At 41.9% G+C, this 23,035-nt stretch overlaps 1 protein-coding gene across 4 annotated transcripts in view; it reads right to left on the bottom strand.

Moving 5' to 3' along the window:
• Nucleotides 1-2,276: 2,276 nt before the first annotated feature.
• The window catches only part of Runx1 (RUNX family transcription factor 1), a 237,047-nt gene continuing 216,288 nt past the window's right edge, over nt 2,277-23,035 (bottom strand). For all 4 annotated transcript variants that reach the window (XM_021256212.2, XM_021256213.2, XM_013071314.3 and 1 more), the window contains 2 exons: nt 12,888-13,049; nt 2,277-7,108 (listed from right to left, as the gene is read on the bottom strand). In XM_021256212.2, coding sequence (XP_021111871.1) covers nt 6,633-7,108; nt 12,888-13,049 — 638 coding nt within the window. In that variant the 3' untranslated portion in view covers nt 2,277-6,632. The remainder of the gene's footprint in view (nt 7,109-12,887; nt 13,050-23,035) is intronic.

The raw sequence follows: 23,035 nt of genomic DNA, 5'->3' as shown, positions 1-23,035 counted from the left end.
AAGAATGGTTCTGTGCAGTTATTTGTAGTAACAAAAAAATCATACTTTGCACTCATGTAAGACTTTTCATCCTCAAAACACTCTCAAAACATTAATTAATCCTTACAACAGCATCAATGAAATTGAAACTAGAAGGAGAATTTGAGGCATGCAAAGTTTAATTACCAATATTAAAATTTGGCACACAGCTAACTCTCCTCCTACTAGGGCAGTCAACACATTCCATGCCATCTCCTCTCCCTCTGAGAAAAAAAAGGGAACATGGGAAATTTGTTCTACTGCATTAGTCAGGAAGGAGGTAAAGCTGTTCTCTGAGAAACCTCAAGGGGTGGGGAAAAGTAATGATACACCTGAGTTCTTTAGTCCCTTCTAAGTTTCCTTAAGAATCTGGGATCTGGGATCTGGGAGGCCAGTGAAGCGTTGTCATGAGCACAATGTGAGCTTGCTTTGAACCAAGATGTGGAGAATTCTGTGAGGTCATAAGGCGAAGCTCGGCCAACTCTCCCAAACAACACAACCACGACCGCCACCACCAACACAGCAACAATAATGGTGATTTCACGGAATCCCGAGTCCCATTTGGATACTATGGGGAGGTCTGTATCTGCACTGTCCAGTTTGAGGGGCGGTGTGTGCAGAAAAGTTTGACCTTGTACAAAGACCCAAGTGACCTGGATGAGTGACTGTGCAACAGAGAGCTCCAAGCATTTTGAACTTTCGGGTTCTCTAGGCTGGAAGGATGGGGACGAGGTAGTGGTGTGCCTTAGCAGGGAGAGAAGCTGCCTGCTCCTCTGGAGCAGAGAAAACCTTTCACACAAGGCAGCATCTGGCTTCTGGAACCCCCAAGGCAAGCAGGGTTGTCTCGTGTTCTCAGCCAAAGTCTCCAGTCTCCTGAGGGGAGGTGAAACTTAATTCTTCATTTCTTAACAGTGGTTTGTGCATAGCAACTTTGTGTTAGTCAGCTTTTCATCACTGTGACAAAATACCACAGTAAAACAACTTAAAGGAAGGAGAGATTTATCTTGGCTTAAAGGTTTAGAGGTTTTAGTCCATAGTTGGGTGGCTCCAAGGCAGAAACATCATAGTGGAAAGGCTTGGCAGAAAAAACTCCTTAGCTTGGACAGCAGAAAGAGGGAAAGAGCCAGGTATGACTAGACAAGAAATAGTCCCCAAGGTCACAACCCTGATTTTTTCCCTTCAGCTGGACTCCACTTCTAAGTTTCCATTACTTCCCAATATATCATCAATTTAGGAACTCATCAGTGGGTTAATCCACTCAGAAAGTTAGAGCCTTTGTGATCCAGTCACCATCTGAATGCCCCACTTCTGAACACATGAGATTTTGGGGAGACACTTCAGATTTAAACTGAAACAGGTTTCTTTTCAAAAAGACATATGGAAAGGGGGAGATAAAAGGGTAACATCGCAGAAGAGAAACTTGACAAACACTAAAGCCAGGTGATAAGATCAACATCAAGGTGCAAATGTTGTTATTTTCTTCTTCAGGCCTAGATTTTACAAAAATTCCCTGATTCTAAGGTTTAAAACCCTGCTACTGACAGTAGTAATCAAGCATCTCCCCAACAAGTGTCTATTTTCTTCTTCCTAGAGCTCAGCGATGATCATATTTAACCTGATCCTTACCACCTATTTCCTACCTTGGCTCATTGGCCATGGTTTCCTAGTTGGATCTTTTCTTCTTGACTTCATTTGTTTTGATCCTTGACATTTTTTGTCATCTTGCAGACCATTGAAAGCCAGTCATGAGTCCCATGAGGTGGCAGTGACAGAGCTGAAGAAGCTTTTGGTGGCAGTTCTTGGTGGGAAGATGACTTGCATCACACAGTCTAGAGATGAAACTTGCTAGTTAACACTTTACATGGGGGTGGTGGTGAGGAAAGAATTTCTTTTCAAAATTCCCAACTACTACACAAACCTGATTCCTGCATTTACAGAAATGAAGGCAGACAAGTGTGCTTGGCCTCAGGTTGAACTTATGGGGCCATTTCACATTGTTTTTGTAAATCCTATGTAGTTATTTTTCTGTTACTGTTATTATTTTTAAATATGCTTCTGAGTTCCTTCACACCCAAAGAGTCAACCATAAGTGCCTGGGTCTTCTCTAGGCCATCATGACTCTGAAGCCAGGGGTTGCTGGAAGCATGTGAGCTTGAATTTATTTATGGAAAGTATTGTCATAGTGTGTTGCAGTGGGCTTCGCATGCTGTCCCAGCCATCTATCCATCTCAGAGAAAGACACAACCAATTTGATACGATTTAAGTACTTCTCAAATGGTTTATTTGCCATTCACGCTAGTTATAATATTGGATTTACAGAAGAAACTTTGGTACAAAGAAAGTAAGGCTCCAGTAGCCCCTGGGCGGCAGCAGCCCAGCTGCCCTGCATAGGCTGGGCATGATAGGTTCTCCCAGAAAAGGGTGGCTTCCCACCCCTGCTGTGCACAGTGGGCTGTGAACAATGGAGGCCTGCTCTCTTGCGCTAGTTAGAGGGGATTCTGGGGGATTCTCTCATATCTTATCTGGTGTAAGATCTGAACTTAACAGTTCCCCTTCAGCAAGTGTTCAATATGTCAGTACCAGGGAAAAAGGAAGCCCACACATCAATTTCCAGGATGCTTTGTGGCCAGATCTAATAATTGCCACACAAATAGACATTTGGTGGAGGCTGAAGTAGAACTATGTTTCTCATTGATTTTTCAGTAGATGTATTATAATGTCCTTTCAATTTGGAAGTTTATTCTTTCCATTGATTTTTATACATCCAGAATAACACAAATAACCAACAGTTCTTTTTTGGTTTTTGCACATTCATTTCCCCCAGAACAAAAAATGAACTTAAAAAAATTGGAACCATGCTATTAGCTGTTTACAAAAGTGAGTAAGTAGCTCATTTTTAAGTCTAAAATAAAGTAGAAAGAAGCATTTTTTTCTACAGTATTTAGCAAACATAAGAAAAAGTCCTTTGAAACACTTAAAAATTGAAAAAAGTTATTACAGGCATTAACAATAGTTTATAATGAAGCTTAAAATCTATTTACATACATAAATACAATTAATTTTGTTGATGCAACCCTTGTGGAAGGGGAAAAAATGCCAAATGATCAGCTTCATCAATACTGACCTGGCTGAAGGGAGGGAAAATGATTCCCAACAAATAAACAAATCAACAAACAAAAAAACCCCAAGCAAATGTATACTCTAGGGTAAACAAAAGTTATTTTGCTCAGATGTAAAAAATGTTTTCTGAGATTACTGTTAACCTATCTTTTCATGTATAAAAGACCCCAAATATGTCATTCCCCCCCAAAAAACAAAACCATCCAAATAAAAAAATCACCAGGACGGAATGTCCCAAGCAAACAGGTATTTCAAGACAGAAATCTGCAATCCTTAATTGCAAGACATTTGAGTGAAACCATTCATTTCCTTTCCAATCAGAGCATTTCTGTTTATCTGCACAGAAACCGTAGGCAGCAGAAAGGCTATTTACTCACTGATTGTAATTTGCCCAGGAAGGTTTCTGTTGCTGCATTTGGATAGCAAGCAGATCCAAAATGGTTGGCAACGTCTCTGTTCTGCTGGAAGAAACCCATAAGTAGGAGAAAGGCTGACTCACCCTGTTCTTGATGCAAAGGGAGAAGAACTGGACCTCCTTGTGTTCTGGACATTTGGTATGGGGTGTGTATGTGCTATCTCCTTACAGAGAATGGGAGAATGCAGGACGGAGAAGGTGGAGTTTGGAGGAAGAAGCAGGGAGAGAAAGAAGAAGATAGTGGAGGTGGGGCAGAAAGGGAGAGAGATACATTTGCAGATAGTGAGAAAGACAGCAAGAACTGAAATATGTCCGTGTTGAAATCATACATAGTGGCATGAATAAGCAGTGCAAATGGCTTATTCAATCTTTCTTCTCCTGGCCCCAAACTCCTAGATACAGCCAGTTATTACATGATTAAAAATCTTGCTGATACCTTACTTTACCTGTAGGCAATGAATAAAAAGACACCTTAATTTACTGGAAGGTAATGAATATAATTCCTCAGCAAGAAACGATGTGTTGTGTGAAAACTATCTCCAAAATAACTAAAGTTTGAATTTTCCTTTCCTGAAATGATTAAAAACTATGTATGTTGGTAAGATTCTGTGAAACTCTGAACTGCCAAATCAGGAAGCGTACAACAAAGTGAAGAGCCTTCTCCATGATGGCTTTGAGATGTGCGAGATTATCTAATTCCCCACTTAGGGTAGTAGGCTGGTTTTCAGTTGGAATATCTTTAGGTATGAGAATTAAGGTGAAAAATACAAATTTTTCCTTCATCATTCCCCAGAATTTTCTCAGGTCAGATATGGGCAACATGTGCTGAAAAGAATATCTAAATTTGGGGGAAATAGGCTATTGGTCCACTCCAAAAATTAAATTTTTAATTTTTCTGACATCTGATGGCAGTTTAGCTGCAAAAAAATATAGTATGGAATAATTTATGAGACTGAATTGTGGAGGGAGTTATATCTAAATTGAAAATGAATATATTCTGAGTTTCTGTGAGATCTGTTACAGTTCTTCTCTAGATAAGAACAACCTGACATCACAAGCTGCTTTATTCTCTTACCAAAGTGCTGCTGCATCTGTGTAAAACAAATAATCAATATATATATATATATAACTAAAAAACAAGTTGTTTTTAAATAAGTCCAGCTGTTTTGCTGCCTGCAGCCAAAGATCTAATTTGAATGCTTAAATTTATAAAATAAAAATCAAACACTGTTCTGAAGTCCTGCTTTCAAACACTCTTCAGAGTTGACCTGAAATTGTTCCAACTAATTTAAGAGGTACATTAAATAACCAGATCATTTTGAGCACACATATGTCAAAATCAGCAGTTAGTATTTACGAGTTGTACAAAACTGCATTCTGACCCAGTCCTCCAATAAAAATAGTGCCATAAAATTTACAGTGACATGGGATACACTTGAATTGTAGCCATGGGCAGCAGCGACATGAATCTTCTCTCCTGTTATGCTGGTGCGCACAGATGAAAGTGCACAGACCCCTGGGGTAGGGTCTCAGCCTCATAGAACAAAAACAAAGGTGTTGTTGAGCAGTTGGGATGGGGATTCCCACGCAGGTAGGATTATGTTCTCCCATGTGATTCCATCTAGGCAGGTAGAAATTGACTCCTCTAGGCCTGCTTTTGGACTGACCCTCAGAAAATTCAGCTGGAGACCTTTGGCCCTCAAAGGTACTTGGTCTTATGCCTCCTACTCCCACTTTTGGAGGATAGCTAGAAGTTTTGTTCTGCATCAGTGAATGGATACTGTATCACAGAGAAATATTTTCTTGCTCTCCCAGGATTGACAGGTTAAGGAATTCCTAAATTCATCATTTAGTTTCTATATAAATACTGCTCCTCCACACAGCTTACTTTCGATATGTTCTGTTACAAAGCATGTCTGAAATTATCAGCCCATGGTATAAGCATACCCCCCAGGCAGAAATTAAATCCTTTCCAGAGGTGTAATCATTAGGACCTGCCTGAGTCCTCTGGGACTAGAGTTGACCTTCTACTTGAAGGGAGGGAGCCAGATCTGAGAGCCTTTGTTGAGCCTAGCAGAAAATTCTGTATTTTTGATCCTTGGAGTGACCTCAGTTTTTAAAATCCTATTAAAAACATGGGTGCATGAGCTACCAACTTGTTTAATTAAGATGAAAGGGAGTTTAATGTAAACAATATTTCTAGATAACCAAGTGATCACATTACCCATCCTTTTTTTTTTTCCAGGCTTCTTCAATGTGACACATTTAACTCTGGCTACTATAAAAAAGTATAGTACTTGATATTTTTTCTTAATATAAGTACATTTAAATAATTAAAAAAGTATCAACACATAATTAACTATCTGAACGTCAAGATATATAAATATCTAGGGATTCCTTGTGGGAATACAGTAGTTAAAAAAAATGACCCAAAGCTGTAGCTGTCTCAAAAGAAAAATAAAAATAAAAACAAAAATAAAACAACTACACAAAAGTTCCAAAGAAAAGTTAAATAAAACTTATAGGAATGGGAATCCTATTTCTCAATTGTCAAAGCAAGAAAGAAGCAAGCTCAAATTTATATATATATACATATATATATATGTATATGTATATATGTTTTAAAAAACACACCCAGATGCAAATATGCATTTTGCAATTTATAAGGTGCAGGAAAGAAAATCAGAAATAAGAATTAGATGCCAAACAGGATGAGCTGTCCCCAACCAAAAAAAAAATTCCTAAAATTCCACTGTCTGGAATAAACAACTTGGTTAAAAAGTTAAGTCAAGGGTATAAAATCTTTCTTTTATTCACAGCATTGCTAAATCAGAAGCATTCACAGTTTCCCTCTGGGAATCTTCCTGTCTGCCTTACAACGTGCCCACGAGGCGGTGTTCCTGAGGACACCCCCAAGTTGTGTCCTGCTGGAAAGACTGATGGGCCAGGGGCCGACAGCGGAGCGAACTGCGTGGCTTCAGAAGCGCAGGAGGCAGAGGCCCGGCGCGACCCGGGAACAGGCGCTGGCCCAGCCGGTGCCGGGCTCTGACGACGAGGTCCAGGGCTCGCCGCGCCACGCTCAGTAGGGCCGCCACACGGCCTCCTCCAGGCGCGCGGCAGGCGCCATGTTGGTGGGCGAGTTGCTGTGGCTGCCCTCAGCCTCCACCACATCGCTCTGGTTTGGGAGGCTGGGGTTGAGCAGCGCCGAGCCCGTGGAGGCGTTGGTGCAGGGCGGCAGGATGCGCGGAGGGGACCGCTCGCCGCCCACCATGGAGAACTGGTAGGAGCCGGCCGAGGCCCCGTAGTACAGGTGGTAGGAAGGAGAGCTGGCCTGGAAGGGGCCGCCCTGCGCCTGCGACGAGCCGGGGTAGGGGGGTGGCAGGTACGTGTGGTAGCGTGAGGCTGAGCTCATCGCCGACATGCCTATGCCGATCCCCGACGTGACCGGTGTTGGGGAGTAGGTGAAGGCGCCAGGGTAGTGCATGCGAGGATCGGAGATGGAGGGCAGTGCGGGGAACTGGCGTGGGTCGCCGAAGGCTGCCAGGTCAGGAGCAGCTGTGGGGCAAAGTAGATGTCACGTGAGTAGGCAGCTGGGGAGGCCATGCCCCATCCTCCAAAGTGCCCCTGCCCCAGAAGAAGAACTACTCAGAATGGTGCTACCCAACATGAGGGAAGGACTACCGAGAATCCTCTTGGCCAGGAAGTGAAGAAACTACCCAGAGTGCTCTTGCCCAGGAAGTGGGGGGAACTACCCAGAATGCTACTATCCAAGAAGATGGAGAGACTACCCAGAATGCTCTTGCCCAGGCAGTAGGAAGACTAAATGCTAATGGGCCAGAAGACGGTGTGAAAAATATATAGTAATGGCAGATGGTAATACATATAGGAAGGATATTATGTGATGGGGCATATATGAAGTGATATCATATAATAAATATATGTGGCTATGTGCATAGTATCAATAATGTAAAATATAGATAAACTATTGATACAATCCCATGTTGGTAGATTACAGCCTATCGGCCTAGCTGGCTGGGGCCAATTTTTATGTTCCAGAACTTAAATTTTACTTTTTTAAATGGTTGGGGGGATTTAAAAAAGATTAGTGTTTCTGATGTCAAAATTATAGGAAATTCAAAGTCCGTCTTCCATACATAAGTTGGAACATAACCTCACTTTTATATATTGCATATAGCTGCTTATGAGGTACCACAGCAAAGCTACATGACGATAACAGAGACTGCAGGGAAGGCTAAAATATTCTTTGGTCCTTTACTGAAAAAAATTTTGCCTATCCTCTAAATTAGTCAATATTATTACCAATTAGTGTACTAATGATACAACCAGTATATTAATTTATCAACATTAATATGTAGTGACTTACATAACACTATATGGCAATTAATATAATGGATGCATGGATACAGTACCAATAGAATATATTATACATAAAATAAATGTATAACAGTATTAATAAAAAATAATATATTGCAAATATTTAGGTTGAATCCTAGCAGATGCCATTATTGTAGTCCTTGAGTGGTTGAAAATGGGCAATTTTCAATTATTCAACATAATGTATGCCATACTGACTGGGAGTGAATCGTAATGATATTCATGACCATTCATCTCTCTTCCAGATCTACCTTCAGACTGTCTTCCAAATCTTTAGCAACATTACAGCTTTAAGTTCATCTAGATTCTTTAATATGTGTTTCCCTGGTTGGTTAATGCAAATGGATGTAGGACCTTTGATTTATTTACTGCATTTTTTTTTAACATTTTGAAATTTTATCAGGAATAGCAATACTTTGTCTATAAAATTCACTTTGTTAGGACTGTAAATTTACAGTTTCACAAACTGGCTTTGGCTGTACTGTGGTTCACTGTTTCCCTCTGAAATTGCTTTCAGTCTGCCCTAGGGAATTACTAGAGCGTATGAGTGCCAGGAGGTGTTCCCCATGTCCTGCAGATCAGAGTTTATCAAAAGTGTCACTATTAACTTTTTTGGCCAGATTATTTGTAGGGTGTTTAGGGGCTGTTCTTGTGCATTGTAAGAGGTTTGGCCTTACAAAGTGCGTCTGGTCCTTACTGGACATACTAAGGATGTCTGGCCCTTACATACTAGATGCCATAGCACCCTCCTCCTCTGTGGCAACCCAAAATGCTTCCAGACATTGGCAAATAATGTGAGAGTGAGGATTAGGGAGGCACAGTTGCCCCTGGCTGAGAGCACCACTGTAATTAACGTTCACTTTTTTTTTTTTTTTTTTTGTGCTGGGGATCGAACTCGGGACCTTGCGCTTGCGAGGCAGGCGCCGAAACCACTGAGCTAAATCCCCGGGCCTCCACTGTAGATGTAGGACAGTGTCCTGGGGTGGCCAGGACTATAATGGATACATTAGCAAACCCAAAGCAACAAAACAGAGCATACACATGAATTAAATGCTTAAAATTTTAAGTTCTCAAATCAGCATACAAAATAACTCTGAGCTCAAATAGTATGTGTCCTGTGTCCTTTTGAGTACAGGACAATAGAGAAACTTGAGGGAGTCAGAAGCTTGCTCTGAAGGGAAAGCTACCAGAGTGGATTAATCTGGTTTTTGGAAGGCATCGGCTGTTGATCAACTTCCTCATATTTCAAGCCTATTATTCCAGCAGGGAGAGCTAGTGTGTTCTCTTTCTCATATTCTCTCTCTCTCTTTCTCTCTCTCTCTTTCTCTCTCCTTCCCTCCCTCCTTCCCCCCACTTCCTCTCTCTAATGATCTTTTATTGCTCTAACACATTAAAAAAATGAACTCTTGTGTACATTTGGGCTGAATGTGATGAGGGATATACTCTTCATCAGAGAGGTAATTAAAGTTTATAGGAACAGCCGAAGTCTGTGGCAAATCCCTCCACTAATGAGGAAACCAGGAGCCTGACTTTCAAACAAACACTCCTGTTAATCTTTTCAAAGCGAGTCAGACATGTGGACAGGGAAAAAGTTGTAAACTGACAGTGCTTCTAGGGCTGCCCTTTCTTGGCCCCTCTCTAGCTCATTCTCAAGCCAGGCTGTACCTCATTCCACAGGGTTCATCCCTGCCTGCTTGCTGGTGCCATCTGTGAGCAAGCTCTGTGTCACTTGTTTTCGCTTATACAGAGAGCAGTGACATGTCGGAGAGTTAACAGGAAGCTTTGCTCTGTTTTTTTTTTCCAGTTAGATTTATGCAGTCCAGAGAGAAGCCGAGGTTGTAAGAAAACCATTAGGCAAATACAGTTAATTTGTTGTCATCTGATGCAATGCTCTGGACACAAATGACTCTGCCCATTATTCCTCTTGCTTCATTTGACCTAAAACAAAAAGGTGAATCTACTGGAAAAATGAATGAAAGGTCACCCTGTTTCACAGCAATGTCTGGACATGCTCTGCCAGTCTGTTGCAACTACCACATGGTAATGTGGTGATGGTACTGAGTTACTGGAATCCTGAGTGAGTCTGTGATTTGTCATGGGCATAAGTACTGGAATGATGTTACAGTCTCAGCTGTTGGGAGAAAATAGTTCTTTCACTTGTGTGCAGAATGTCTGAAAGATCTGAAATATTGCCCATATTTCTTCTATTTGCACGGTAATATCATTCTACAAAAAAAATTCATTTGGTCAGATTATTGTCTTTTTTTAAAAACACACATTTGATAATAACAACTCCAGGCCTTCAGATAGGCTCAGATTCCAGTACTCTATTCAAATAGTGTATTTGTTTTCATAAGTCTGGTCCAATATTGGCTATGAAGACCAGTTCTGTGCAAATCAGCCATCCAGCCATAGTTCATCTGTCCTTTTGGCTGTCCTGGTGCCTCCTTGTTCCATAGCAGTGTGAGCTGGGACCCTTGATATTCAGAGAGAGCTTTTTAAGAGTAGGAAATCTGGGGATTAGGAGGTTCAGGTATTTTAGTTGGAAATGTTTCCCCATCGAAGGGACTAAATATTTGCCATGACAGCTCAAGTCTTTGCTCTGCAGCTTGACAGGGATGAAAGCAGCCCCACTCTGGGGGCCCTCCCACTGCCCCCAAAGGATTAAACAACCTGAGCAGATAATGGCTGCCTTAAAAGGATCTTTTGCATGACTCAGATTAATGCATGCTGTCTGTCGCCCAGGTTGGCAGCTAAACATTAATTAAAAAAAAAAAAAAAGAAAGAAAAGTAAACCTCCAGATGACAACTCTTTTCAGACAAGGTGTGGAGTCTGTCTGCTAAGGATAGAGAGAGACAGACAGAGGCCACATCCTCAGTGCTGAAGGAAGGCCAGGTGGGACTGGGGGTGGGGAGAGGGGCAGCACACAAAGCTCCTGGGAGGGATGAAAAGGTGAAGCAGCCACAGAGCAGTGTCAAGTTCTCAAAGCTGTCCGCCTGGGCAGTGACTTTCTTTTATGTATTCCACCCCCTCTCCTGCCCCTAGGTTTAGGACAACACTTTTCAGGCTTGTGCTCCAGGTTTGATTTCTCAGAGGGAGTCCTGCCAAGTTGAAGAGCAGTCTCCCATGCTGTTGTCTGCCACCGATGAAAGCTCCTTTGGAATTCTCTGGTCCTCCTTCCAAGACAGCACAGGATCATTCTTGAGTGCTGAAATGGGGCATGGTTTTCATCCATGTCACATTCCCGTGCCATAATGGATCCTCCCTTACTCTTTGGGTAACTGAAGCCCTGGTTATGTAGAAGCATAACTGTGATTTGGGATTTTGAAATATACATGTTACTTATTCCTTTAATAAAAAAAAGCCTCCCTTATATCTGAGCACTGGTGCATTTGAGGTGCTTGGGCCCTGGGGTTTGGGGACTATAAGGTGCCAATTTTGGGTGGTGAGCAAGTGAGAAGTCTTAAAAGTCCATTCCCAGCAACAGACCCGCAGCAGGGACATTTGCAAGGAAAACAATAATTGTTTCAGATGCAGACCATAGTGAGTGGGTGGAGTAGTGCCACAGAGAAGAATCAGTGAAACCTGACAAGTTCCTTTGGAACCAAACTCTGTTCCCAAGGGATGAGTTTTAAGCAACCACAAGCTGAATGGATGCCACAATTCCCATAATACTCTCTCAACTCCTTAGACCAGCATTTGCCATGAAAATCTTTGCCATCCTAGCACTGATGGTCAAACCTAATGTGAAAACTGAACACTTGAAACTTCCTGTTTTACTGTGGCACCAAGGGATATTTGAAGACAGTGGTTCTCAACTAGGCGAAGTTTTGTGGCAATGTCTGGAGACGTTTTTGATTGTCACATCTAGAATGGGGGTGCTCCTGGCACCTAGAGGCCAGGGATGCTGCTAAATATTCCACAGTGCACATGACAGCTCCCCACAAGAAAGAATTATTTGACCAAATATCAATAGTGCTGCTGCTGAGAAGCTCTGAGAAAGCATTCAATGAAGCTCTGAGAAGCAGCTAAAGCAGCTTGTGAAATGTCAAGCAGTCACAGTTGTCTGGAAAACACAACATTTCACAACATTTAAAATGGCAGACATGACTCCCTTTGCCTGCCCCTTAATCTGCTATAATCTGATCCCAGGAGCTGGAAAGAAAAAATGGCCACCCTCCCCCCAACACACATGCAAATGTGTTTGCAGGCCTCAAAGTACTGATGTTCTCTGAAGTATTTTCACAGTTTGGTTCAGCTCCAATTTCAAAGCCCCAAACAGTAAGTTTCTTCTTTTGCCTTCAACAAAGGAATTTTTCCCTGTAACTGATTTCCCTGCCCACAAGCAAAGGTGAATGCCAAGCCCAAGGGCTCAAAGGTTAAATGACTAATATTTAATGAGCCCACATTCACAACAATTATGCTAACCATGACACCTGAGCTTTCCATGCTATTCCTCTAACCTCGGTCTGAACAGCCTGTAGTTGGGAACATCTCATTTGGCAAATATTTGCCTCTCATTTCATAGGAACCCTATTGTGCTGCTTGTGGCACTCGTGAGAATTCACCACCAACACCTGGACCAATCCCCTCGGTCTAGAATTCAGTTGGAATGATGAGTTCTAGACGCTGAACACTTGGGCTTTTCAGATTATTGACCCTTCAGCCACCACCCTTTCCCGCCAAACATGAGCAGCCCTCAACTACCTGAGACATCGACTTTTCCAAGTCACTTCTGCTTTCACATCCGTAGTTTCTGCCTCTGAGAGTTAAGTAAAGGCAGTGCATCGTGTGGCACTTGGAGCAGAGATAGGGAACTTGGTCTTTACACCATGTTTTGTTTAATTAATAACAGCCTGCCAACCCCTTCACACATCTCCTCTATCTCCCAAACTTTGCCTTTCGGCTCGGCTGCAGATATGTTTTCAAGAGCCTTACTTGAGAGCCGACTGGAAAGCTCTGCAGAGAGGCTTGTCATGCCACTGGCACGTCCAGGCGAAATGGGTGTTGCGGGGTGCACGGAAGGAGTGGTGATGGATCCCAGATACTGGTAGGACTGATCGTAGGACCATGGTGGGGATGGCTGGATCTGCCTTGTATCTGCAGAGAATCAAAGAGATCAGTTATAGGTTGAGTGGGGTGAAATTTAATAAGAAACTGTCAACCTTTGTTTAAATATACATGCATGGAGCCTGTTTATCAGTGTTTAATAAGCCTACGTGGGTCTAAGAATCTGCCTCTGTTGAGTGATTTGTTTCCTAAAAGGTACTGATATACAGTTTATGTTGGATTCTTGGAGATTTTTGTATGATAAATATTCCCTCCAGAAGGTTCTATTCAATCGTGCTAATAATGATGGCGTGGATGATGTTTTACATTCATGTTCAAAGCACTGGACTACAGCATTCACGACTTCACATTCTGACTGCCAACACTCTTTCATCTTTACCAATAATGACAGTGATCCCTATCAGAAACATTTTTGTAAACTCAGGGTGTTACCTGTCTATCTGTATCCAGTAAGCAAAAAGCATGTAAGAGTTTTGGGGTTTTTTTGTTTTTCTTTATTTCTCTCTCTCTCTCTTTTTTTTTTTTTTGTATCTTTGGCAAAATTATTCCTCCAGCTTTTAAATCTTTTCTGTTGAGGCAAATAGTCTCTCAAGCACCGAAGGTCTGGCTGGGGAGCTGACGAGCTTAGGACCTGACAGTCTGCCCCTTTGCAGAACTTTGTTTGCAACTTTACAGGGCAGATTTTTTTTAGCAAGTATTTTCTGTATTGTCATTATAAGAGGCCTAGGACAGACAAGAGATAAAAGTTGGACTTCAAAAGATTTAGACAGTATGGATTTCGTAAATTTGACTCCAACATTCAGAAGTGTCTTAGTTTCCAAATGCATTATACTGTTCACAGACGAAAGGGAGGTAGGAGACTCTTGTATTCTTAGGCAAAATGTGCACTGATATTTAAATTATACATTGTACCCACGACAGGACAGTTTTACATTTCCTTAGGGTTAAACATTAATTTTCTCCTTGTCCCACATTCTTTGTGGACAAGAACAGTAGCAGACTACCATAATTTCCAAAGGTTTCGTCGTAATCAGGGCTTCATGACCCTGGGTACAGCAACCTGGAAAGAGCAGACTTCTCTAGAAAAACACTAAGTTTGAGTTTTGTATATGCTGTGACGTGAAAGAAATGAGTTATTCCCCCTCATTATAAAAATATTCACATTTGGTCTTTCCAGAGCTTGCATTTCCAGCAAAGTTTATCTCTTTTGAAGTTTATGCATTTTTCTGTTTATCTCTTTGAAGTTGCCACAGTGGACAACAGAGTCAGACATTTGGAGATCCGATCTCCCTTCCCACTCTTCTCCTGACAGCTTCCCTTACTCCCTCATACTGACCCATTTATTTCTTTTCTTTTCTTGAAAACAACTAAATTTTAAGTTTCTAAAACCTTGTAGTTCCTGGGCAAATATTTTAACTTGGAATCTTTGAAATCTGAGAGTAAAGAAAGGTCTTTATTACATTCCACATTGTAGAGGATTTGAAAAGATGGCAAGGAATGAAGAGCTGGTCCATGTTAAACCCAGGGAAAAATAAATGCTCAAATTCAGTTGAAGCTCCTGTGCAGTCTTACAGCTAACAGTGTTCCCCCAAAATGGAGGCAACACAAATAGCAAACAGCCCAATATTTCCATGGTGCTTGAAGTATTTTGCTCCAAGTGAAAAAAATATCATGTACTCGGATATTGTCTCTAAGACGTGTATGTCTTACACACACATTTACTAAGTGTCTATACAGTGCTCAAATATTTTAATCACTTAAAAAGCAAACAAAAGAGGTTTTATAATTGTGATAAAGCCCTCCAGGGTGTGAATTGTGGTATAGTAATTCATGCTTGTTGTGTAGCCAGCCTAGCACCCCTAACCCCATGTCTAAAACCACACTAAGCACAAAGTATTATGCTATGATTCATGCTCTGTCATGTTTTACTGTAGTAAAAAAGTTGTGCTAGGCTTTTCTAAACTCATAATTAAACCATGCAAACGTTGCATAATATTTCACAGCCTTTTAAAAATATGCTTTGGTAAAATGATCTTTATGATTAAAGTCCAAGTTCTATGACTTTTTTTTAAACATAGGGTTATAGATTCAACGTCATCTTACTTCACACAACTTAGCTTTCCAGGTGTTGGTGTGGAGAAAGCACTGCAACACCAAAGGCCTACCCTCCTGTCAGTTTTCATTCCTGTGACCACAGTGGGCTATGCTTGGGTTCTTTGCCAATAGTGGGCCAGAAGGTATTGGTGGAAAGCCTTTCCTCACAATTTGGGGTGTTTTGTTCTACATGTATTATTAACAAAAACCAAGACCAAAAAAACAAAAGAAGAAGAAGAAGAAAGCATGACAGTATGGTGTGTTCTGTGTTTAATGTTTACTGTCTTTGCTCTGAGTGGGCCAGCGTGAATGTATGAAGGCAAATAGTGACCTGGCAGGAAGGAGAAGCACGCTCTGGGCCTGTCTGTGTGGTGGGCAATTAGGTGACCTTGGGTTACTCCCTTAGGCTTTCTTATGCTTATCTCTGGAAGGAGATGCTCTCTAAGTTTCTTCCAATGGCGGCAGAGCAGGATTCTCATCACATAAGTCCTTCCCAGTACTTCTTTGCTTAACTTGTATGTTACTTTTGTTTGTAATCATAACTGTGTACATTCTAGAGGGGAGACCTTAGGAACAGTAAGTTGGGAATTATCCAGAAAAGGTCATAGACTGGGGAAGAGAAACTCTTATCATTCTCCAAAGCACAGGCCTACTTGTTCTTGAAGGAAATGTCTCTGATAAGTCAACTCATTAAAAAGAACAAAATGTTATCAAATATGTATTATGTGCCAGGTTTGTGCTAATTCTGACCAATATGGTCCCTGCCCCACTGGAACTTTCATTAGTGAAGATCCACGGCCTCGATAGTGTTCAGAAAGCCTTCTCACTTTCATTAGTCACTGTACTGAGAGTTCATTCATTCATTCACAGGCTTGTGAAGTCATTCACTTGCTCATTCATTCATATTTCCACAAACACTTTTGCTTTATTAGGAGACTCACTGGTGAATGGATTAGTCTCTGACTTCTGGGCGTTATGGCCACTAAGGGAAGCTAAGGGCTATATCCAGGCTAACTGCTAAATTAGCTGCCTAATGTGGGTTTGAAACAGCAGTTCCCAAGGTAGAGGCAAGATCTCTAGTGGTATTTGTTACACGCTTATGTTCTGCCTCCAAGAGGAACACAGCAAGGAAAGCAGAGAACTTAAGTCACAGGCATGTTTTGGTTTGGATCCTGCCCTCACCATAAACTAGCTGTACGGCTTTAGGTGAGTCTCTTGTTTTGTTTTGTTTGGATCCATAGTTTTCTGACTTAAAGAGAGTAATAGTGAAAAATAAGATAAGCTGTATATAATGCATTTATCAAAATTTCTGGTGACAATAAATGTTGAATAAGTCTGAGCAAATTAAGTTTCTTTCTTTCTTTCTTTCTTTCTTTCTTTCTTTCTTTCTTTCTTTCTTTCTTTCTTTCTTTCTTTGACAGGGTCTCACTATGTAGCCCAGGCTAGCCTCAAACTCTAGATCCTCCTGCCTCAGCCTCCTGAGTGCTGGGATTACAGCTGTGTACCACCATGCTTGGCTAAGTGTGAGTAATTTTTATTATTGTGTTACTAAAAAGGAAAGGAAATCCATGCCAAGAGCTGTATCTGATGTTTACTGGTAAGGCAGCATAGGCTTACTCCAAGGTTGTGCCCAGGTAATTTGTTTTGTTCAGTGTTAAAAGGGTTGACAGCCATACTCTGCAGTTCTGAGAGGAGCTGGGCACAGGAGATTAAGTGGTAAAGGAGTTAGGACATTGAAAATTTGAGATGAACATGGAGAAATCAACCACTCAGTATCTTAACAAAATTCAGTCTTCCATTCAGTTAAAAGCATTGCATTAGAAAATTTAAATTTGTGCCTTTCTGTAACCTTTTCCCCCCCAGGAAAAATGTTTTGATGCAGCTACTTTTCCAATCCATTCTGTAATGGATTATTTTTAGCTTTTTGGTTATCAAAAAAAGGGTGAAAAAGAGGCCTCTTTCCATATTCTGAACCCTACTCCTTCCATTTGAAACGGGAGTTGAGGTAAAGGGGGAAAGAGAGACAGGTAGGGCGGAAGCGAGTGGTAAGCTCAAAGGTCCATGACGTCTAGTACATCACTCCATAAAAAGTCGAGTGCTTTAATTTTTTAGTGCAACAATATCATAATGTCTTTAAAGTCAATGGTGATCCTATCCAGTAATTTATGTGAAAATGTCCTGCCTGCTTCCAGTTTCAGCTGCAAGAGGTAAAGAACTTGTGAGTCATCATTATTGTCTTTAAAACAAGAAAAAAACTGAACAAACCAAACATCCATGACTTTTCTTGGGCCTCCTGGAAAACAAATGGCAAGGCAAGCTGCTACTTCAACATTCTGAGAGGCAGAGACATATAGACAATCACAGTGTGGTCTGCTTACTGGGAACAAAAACTATTGGATCTATACATTGATAGGAACATTTACTAGTGATTTTGACAAACTGCTAGAGGCTAGTATCTTGTCTGGGAGGGACACTGTTATAGTTTCTTCATTCAGGAACTCTGCTAGGTTCTCAAAGAATCCAACATAATAACTATGGGGCTACAGCTGAAAGAGCTTCCAGGTAGGCATAGACTATTTAAGGAGATGTTTGTAAGGAGGCCCAAAGATGACAGAGGAGGCAAAAAAATAAGGACATTAGAGGAATTTGAAGCCTCTGGCACCAGTAGCTGCAGGAAACATTCAACATGGTCCAACTCCTGCTTAGATGAACATAGGAACACACACTAAAGGCCAGTTTACTTTGGTTCCTATTATGTGATACATTATGTCTAACTTTCAACAAAAAAAATTACAATAAAGGCAGGAAAACACAACCTGAAGAGAAAAGCAAGTGTCAGAAACCAGATTCAAATATGACACAAATTTTAGAATTACCAGACAGGGAATGTAACTATGATTAATTAATGTGTTAAAGATACTAATAGAAAAGTAAGACAACCTACAAACATAGGTGGGCAGTGTAACAAGGAGATGGAGACTCTATGAAAAACTCAAAAGGAAAATTTGGAAATGAGGAACAGAAATGAGGAATGCTTTTTATGGCTCATCAACAAGATATGGCTGAAGAAAGAATTGAAGAACTTGAAGGCATGTCAACAGAGACTTCCCAAACTAAAAGATAGAGACAGAGAGATCAAGAGGAAACCAAAATAATCCAGTGACTGTGAGATAATTTCAAAAAGTATAACATATACATAATTGGAATGCCAGGAGGAGAAGAAAAAGAAAACATAGAAGGAATATTTGAAGTATCAATGGCTGAAATTTTCCAAAATTAATATGTTATAGTTTAGATCTAAAATGTACCCCATTGCTCATGTGTTCAGAGATGGGGCTTTTGGAAGGTAATGGGATCACAAGCATGCTGCATTCATCAGTGGATTAATTCATTAATAGATCCATGTGCTATTAGGTTGGGGGGTGGTTGGATTGGGTCCATGAGGGTGTGATCTGGAAGGGTGTATTCTCATCCCTGGCTCCTCCCTTCCCTCTCTGCTTCCTGGATTCCATGGATTGAGCACCTTTCCTCTGCCCTTCCTTTGCACCATTCGTTTTCCTCCTTGGAGCCAGCCAACTGTGTACTGAACCTTCAGCAACTGTGAGCCAAAATAAACCTCTTTTCCTTTAAGTTGTCATTTGTCTCATTTCTCAGAAATGAGACAGTGACTAATATAGAACGACAGGTACCAAACCACATATCTAGGAAACTTTTAAAAATCCAAGCAAGATAAATACCAAATCTCCACCTATAATATAATATATAATATACAATAATATATATATTATTTAATATTATATATTACATTTTATTGCAATAACACTAATATAATATAATATATAATATCAAAACTGCAAAAAACCAGAGAAAATCTTTAAAGAAATTGGGGATAAGGGAAACAACTTCTTATCTATACAGAAATAAAGAGAAGAATTACATCAGATTTCTCTTCAGAAACCATGCAAGGAAAAAGAGAATAGAATAAGATAAAATGTTGAAGATAAAAGCCCCTAATCTAGAATTCTAAATCCAGCAAAATTATCCTTCAAATGTGAAGGAGAAATAAAGATATTCTCTGACAAATAATACCACATTATTCGTTGCCAGTAGATGTACTCATGAAGAAATATGAAAAGAAATATCTCAGGGAGAAAGAAATGAGACAGGCTAGCAACTCAGATCTACATAAAGAAATGAAAAGCATCAGAGAAAGAATAAGGTAAAATAAAGTCTTATTTTTAATTGACCTGAAAGATAACTGTTTAAAGTGATGGCAGTTACAAATGTACAGGACGGTAACAGCACGTGGATAAATGAATGTGTCAGTAATGACAGAGATAAGAAAAAAGTGGCATTAGATGAATTATTCATGTGTTTTTCAAACTGCAGGGCAACCACTAATAACATTTTTTTAAAAAATGTGTAATTGATAGGCTAAGAGAGCTGATAAAATGCAGTCGTATAAAATGTTCAGTCAAAACCAGAGGCGACAGGAAAAGAAGGGTAAAAAAGAATCAGCTCTGGTGCAACAAACATAAAAGTTATAATCATGGTAGATATTAATCTGTCTCAACAATCAGCTCAAATATGAATGATCTGAATGTGCCAATTTAAAGACAGATTGCCAGAGCAGGTCAAAAGTGATATCTAACTGTATGTTTCCAACAAGGGAGTCCCTTTAAGTACATACTCAGAAAGTGAAAAGGGCAGAGAAAGATACATCATGTTATCACTGATCAGAAGAAAGCAGGATAGCTGTATTAATTATACACAAAGCTGTCTGAAGAAGATGGAAGATTGCCAAGTACAAACAGGAGAATTTACACAATTGCAGCAAAAGCAGCACTTAGAGGAAAATTTATACCACTGAACACATATTAGAAAAGAATAATCCAGAATCAGTAATCAAAGCTTCCATATTAAACTAGAGGGAAAAAGGAGGATGAACCTAAAGGAAGCGGAGGAAAAGAAATAATAAAAATTAAAATGGAAAGCAATGAAACTGAACACAGAGAAGTAATAGAGAACAATCCGTGAAACCAAAGCTTGTTCTTTAAGAAGTTCCAAACATCTTGCTTTGTCCTTATGCGCCCCTCGGGCCCCAAGAGAAGTCAGAGAGAGATATCTGGTCTACTCTGACCACCCACTTCTTCAGTTATTTTAACACCCACTCTCATAACCTAGGTTTCCGGCAGTACCAGGTGAACTATGACATCTTCCCTCAACAGGGGCCAGAGATTTTTGGGGCTCCACTGAACAGTTATTATAGTTACAGAGCCCTTTCCTTGGCTACTTGGCTAGTATCTCTAAAAGACCAGGCCTTTCAGTCACCTCCCAGGGGCATCTAAAAATAAAAAGTGGACAGTCAGGTATACCCTGGTGCTTGATCAGTCTTTAAAAAGCCAAAACTGCTTGGTGAACTTGTAAACCCTTAGGGCTGCTCTGTTTTCTCCCTAAAGGGTTTTTCCCCTCTTTCAGCTTGGGAGCCAGCAGGGAGGTTCCCAGGGTGCCCTCTCAGTGCACCTCAGTCATGGGGAGCTGGTGTAATGCTCTCCTGGATGCCTCAGAGCACACAACAGGATGTGACTCAGGACCCAGAGACGTGAGTCAGTTTCCAGGGTGATGTGTCAGGGCGAGCCCCAGTGGAAGTTCATATCTGGGACCCTTCAGAAGAAAGATCTGGGCTCCCCTGAAAGCAGAAAGGGTCCCTGGATGCTTCACAGCTATCTTCAGAGTTGTGCCACATCAGCCTTCATGGCCCTGGGGGTTGGGTAATTTTCAGCTATGTGAGGAGCATTTCCTGGAAAGTTCCACTTCTTTGAGAAGCGGGATTTCCTCTGGCTTCTGTGCTAGTGGGTAAAACTGCAACACAGCACAAGAAGAACAGTAGTCACCTAGGAGATCCCCCCAGGTAGCAGACACCAGATTAGCACCTTGACGCTGTATCAGCGAAAATCCATGATCACGTGAGTCAGTTCCCATCAGTTCTGCATCCTGGAAAAAGGAGGTTGTGAAAGAGCTCTGGGATTTGCCAACCATTTATCTCCGGCTGGCTGCAGACATCTTGGTTAGTCATGTGCAGCTCAGATGTGTTCATTGTTCCAGCAATTACTTTGAAGGGAAGCATCCAGACCAAGCTGGGACAGAGACCTGCCTGGGTATGCTGGGTTTCAAAGGCCTTCAGGGTTTGGAGCCCTCCAGGTTCAGTGCCAGCCAATGGGCCTGGGAGGTGGCAGGCTGCCCTGCAAGAGGGCAGAAGGGAGCTGTGTGGCCACATCTCCCCCACTCACTCTTTCTGGGACACACGTTCCTCACTCAGCCTCCAGAGGCTTCACGGCTTTGTGAATCTGGAATGTTTGTTCCGAACATCAGAGCTGCTCCCAACCCTGCTAGCTCACCCTTGTTCCTTTCCTCTCAAACCTCTGTTTCCTCATCTTTAAAACTGGGGGTAACCAGACGCACCTGCCTCACAGGTGTGAGAGTTAATTAACGTTTGTGGTGCAGCTTTGAGATCTGCAGATGAAAGGCTCTCTATAAATTCGAGGTGCTCTTCCTCATTAGAGTTGCCAGACAGTTCCCAGGGGAAACCATGAGGCCCCTCCCCTCAGCCAGATCAGTCTGAGACAGATGTGTCTGGAAAAGGGCTTGGCACTCAGGCAGAGTCCTCTCTGAGAAGGGTTCAGGGACACGTCACCAGCTGCTAGAATGAGGAGTGTTTTTGTAACAAGCCTCGTTCTCTGTTGGCACTGTCTGCTTGAAGTAGAGAGAAAGTGGCCTTCGGGGCCCAAGGAGTGGAGAGGCCATGGTACTGAGGGCACAGGAGGGACCTTCTGGTCTCTGCTACAGCCTCCCCTGCATAAAAATTAGTTCTTTGCATTTTTGTCAATTAAGCATCCCTTAAAGACACCTCTCCCATAAGGAGTTTTGCACTCCCAATTTCTGAAGGTCTGAAGGAACCCTACATGGTCTGGAGAAGTCCCTGTGATGCCTTTGGGGGGCATGTTTGAATTCTGCCATGAGCGCCCCCCAATCCCTTCTCCAATGCAAATCTCAAAACCTAAGGTAATAATCTTTCTGCTCCCCTCCACAGGTCTTTCTTCAGCACCTTTACCCTCTGTTCATTCCTTGAAAAGGCTAGCCAGAAATACTGGGTGAAGGGCTGGCAAGTTCCTGGCAGTCTCTAGCTTGTGACCCAGCCTTTAGGGTACACTGAGGACCCTGGGTCAGAGGAGACAAGTCGCTGATACTTCCGATGGAAGTTACAAGCAGGACAGCCATGGCATCTGCCAAGATGACCCAAAGCTAAAGAAACAGAATGTTCTGAAGGAACGTTCCTCTGAAGGTAGTGCACACTGTAGAGGATGGCACAGGCTTTGCTTGGATGGCCCGGGACAGAGACCTCAGAGCCAACCTGCAGTCCAGGGTGGCCATGGAAGGCCACGTGGTTTAGCTGGTCTCTGCTAGGTGCTGATGAGGGGCCTCTGGCCTTGCTGAAGAGGTACCCCTGATCTTTCTAACTATACACGTGAACTCAGAACCAACCCTTGGGCAGATCTTATTAAGTAATGTGGCCAGGACTGGTCAAAGTTCTTGTAATGCTCCGGAGTGGCAGCAGGCACAAAAAGAAGTGATATTCTTTTTTTAGGGACTGCAGAGGCTGTAAGATGGCACATCCTACCTACCCCTTGAGTTCTCGGTGTTGGAGAATGTGATGCTCCGGAACCAAGCTCAAAACAAGACTGGATCCCCCATGGCTGTCTGTCATTCCATTGCAGCCTGATTTCCTCTGGGGCCAGCCCTTCCACCCCTGCAGCCCCCATCCCTCTGTGCCCAGGGCAGCCCTTGACCCAACACTCAGGATCGCTAGTGGGACAGGCAGGGGAACACCCACCAACTCCACCACAGTATTCTCTGGGCGCAGT

The sequence above is a fragment of the Heterocephalus glaber genome, unplaced genomic scaffold, assembly GCF_053883595.1.
Source record: "Heterocephalus glaber isolate CG9 unplaced genomic scaffold, H.glaber_assembly_v1.0 deba00000122, whole genome shotgun sequence".
NCBI classification, from domain to species: Eukaryota; Metazoa; Chordata; class Mammalia; order Rodentia; family Bathyergidae; genus Heterocephalus; species Heterocephalus glaber.
The sequence above is the reverse complement of the archived record's forward strand: the minus strand, read 5'-3'. Positions and strand labels throughout refer to the sequence as shown.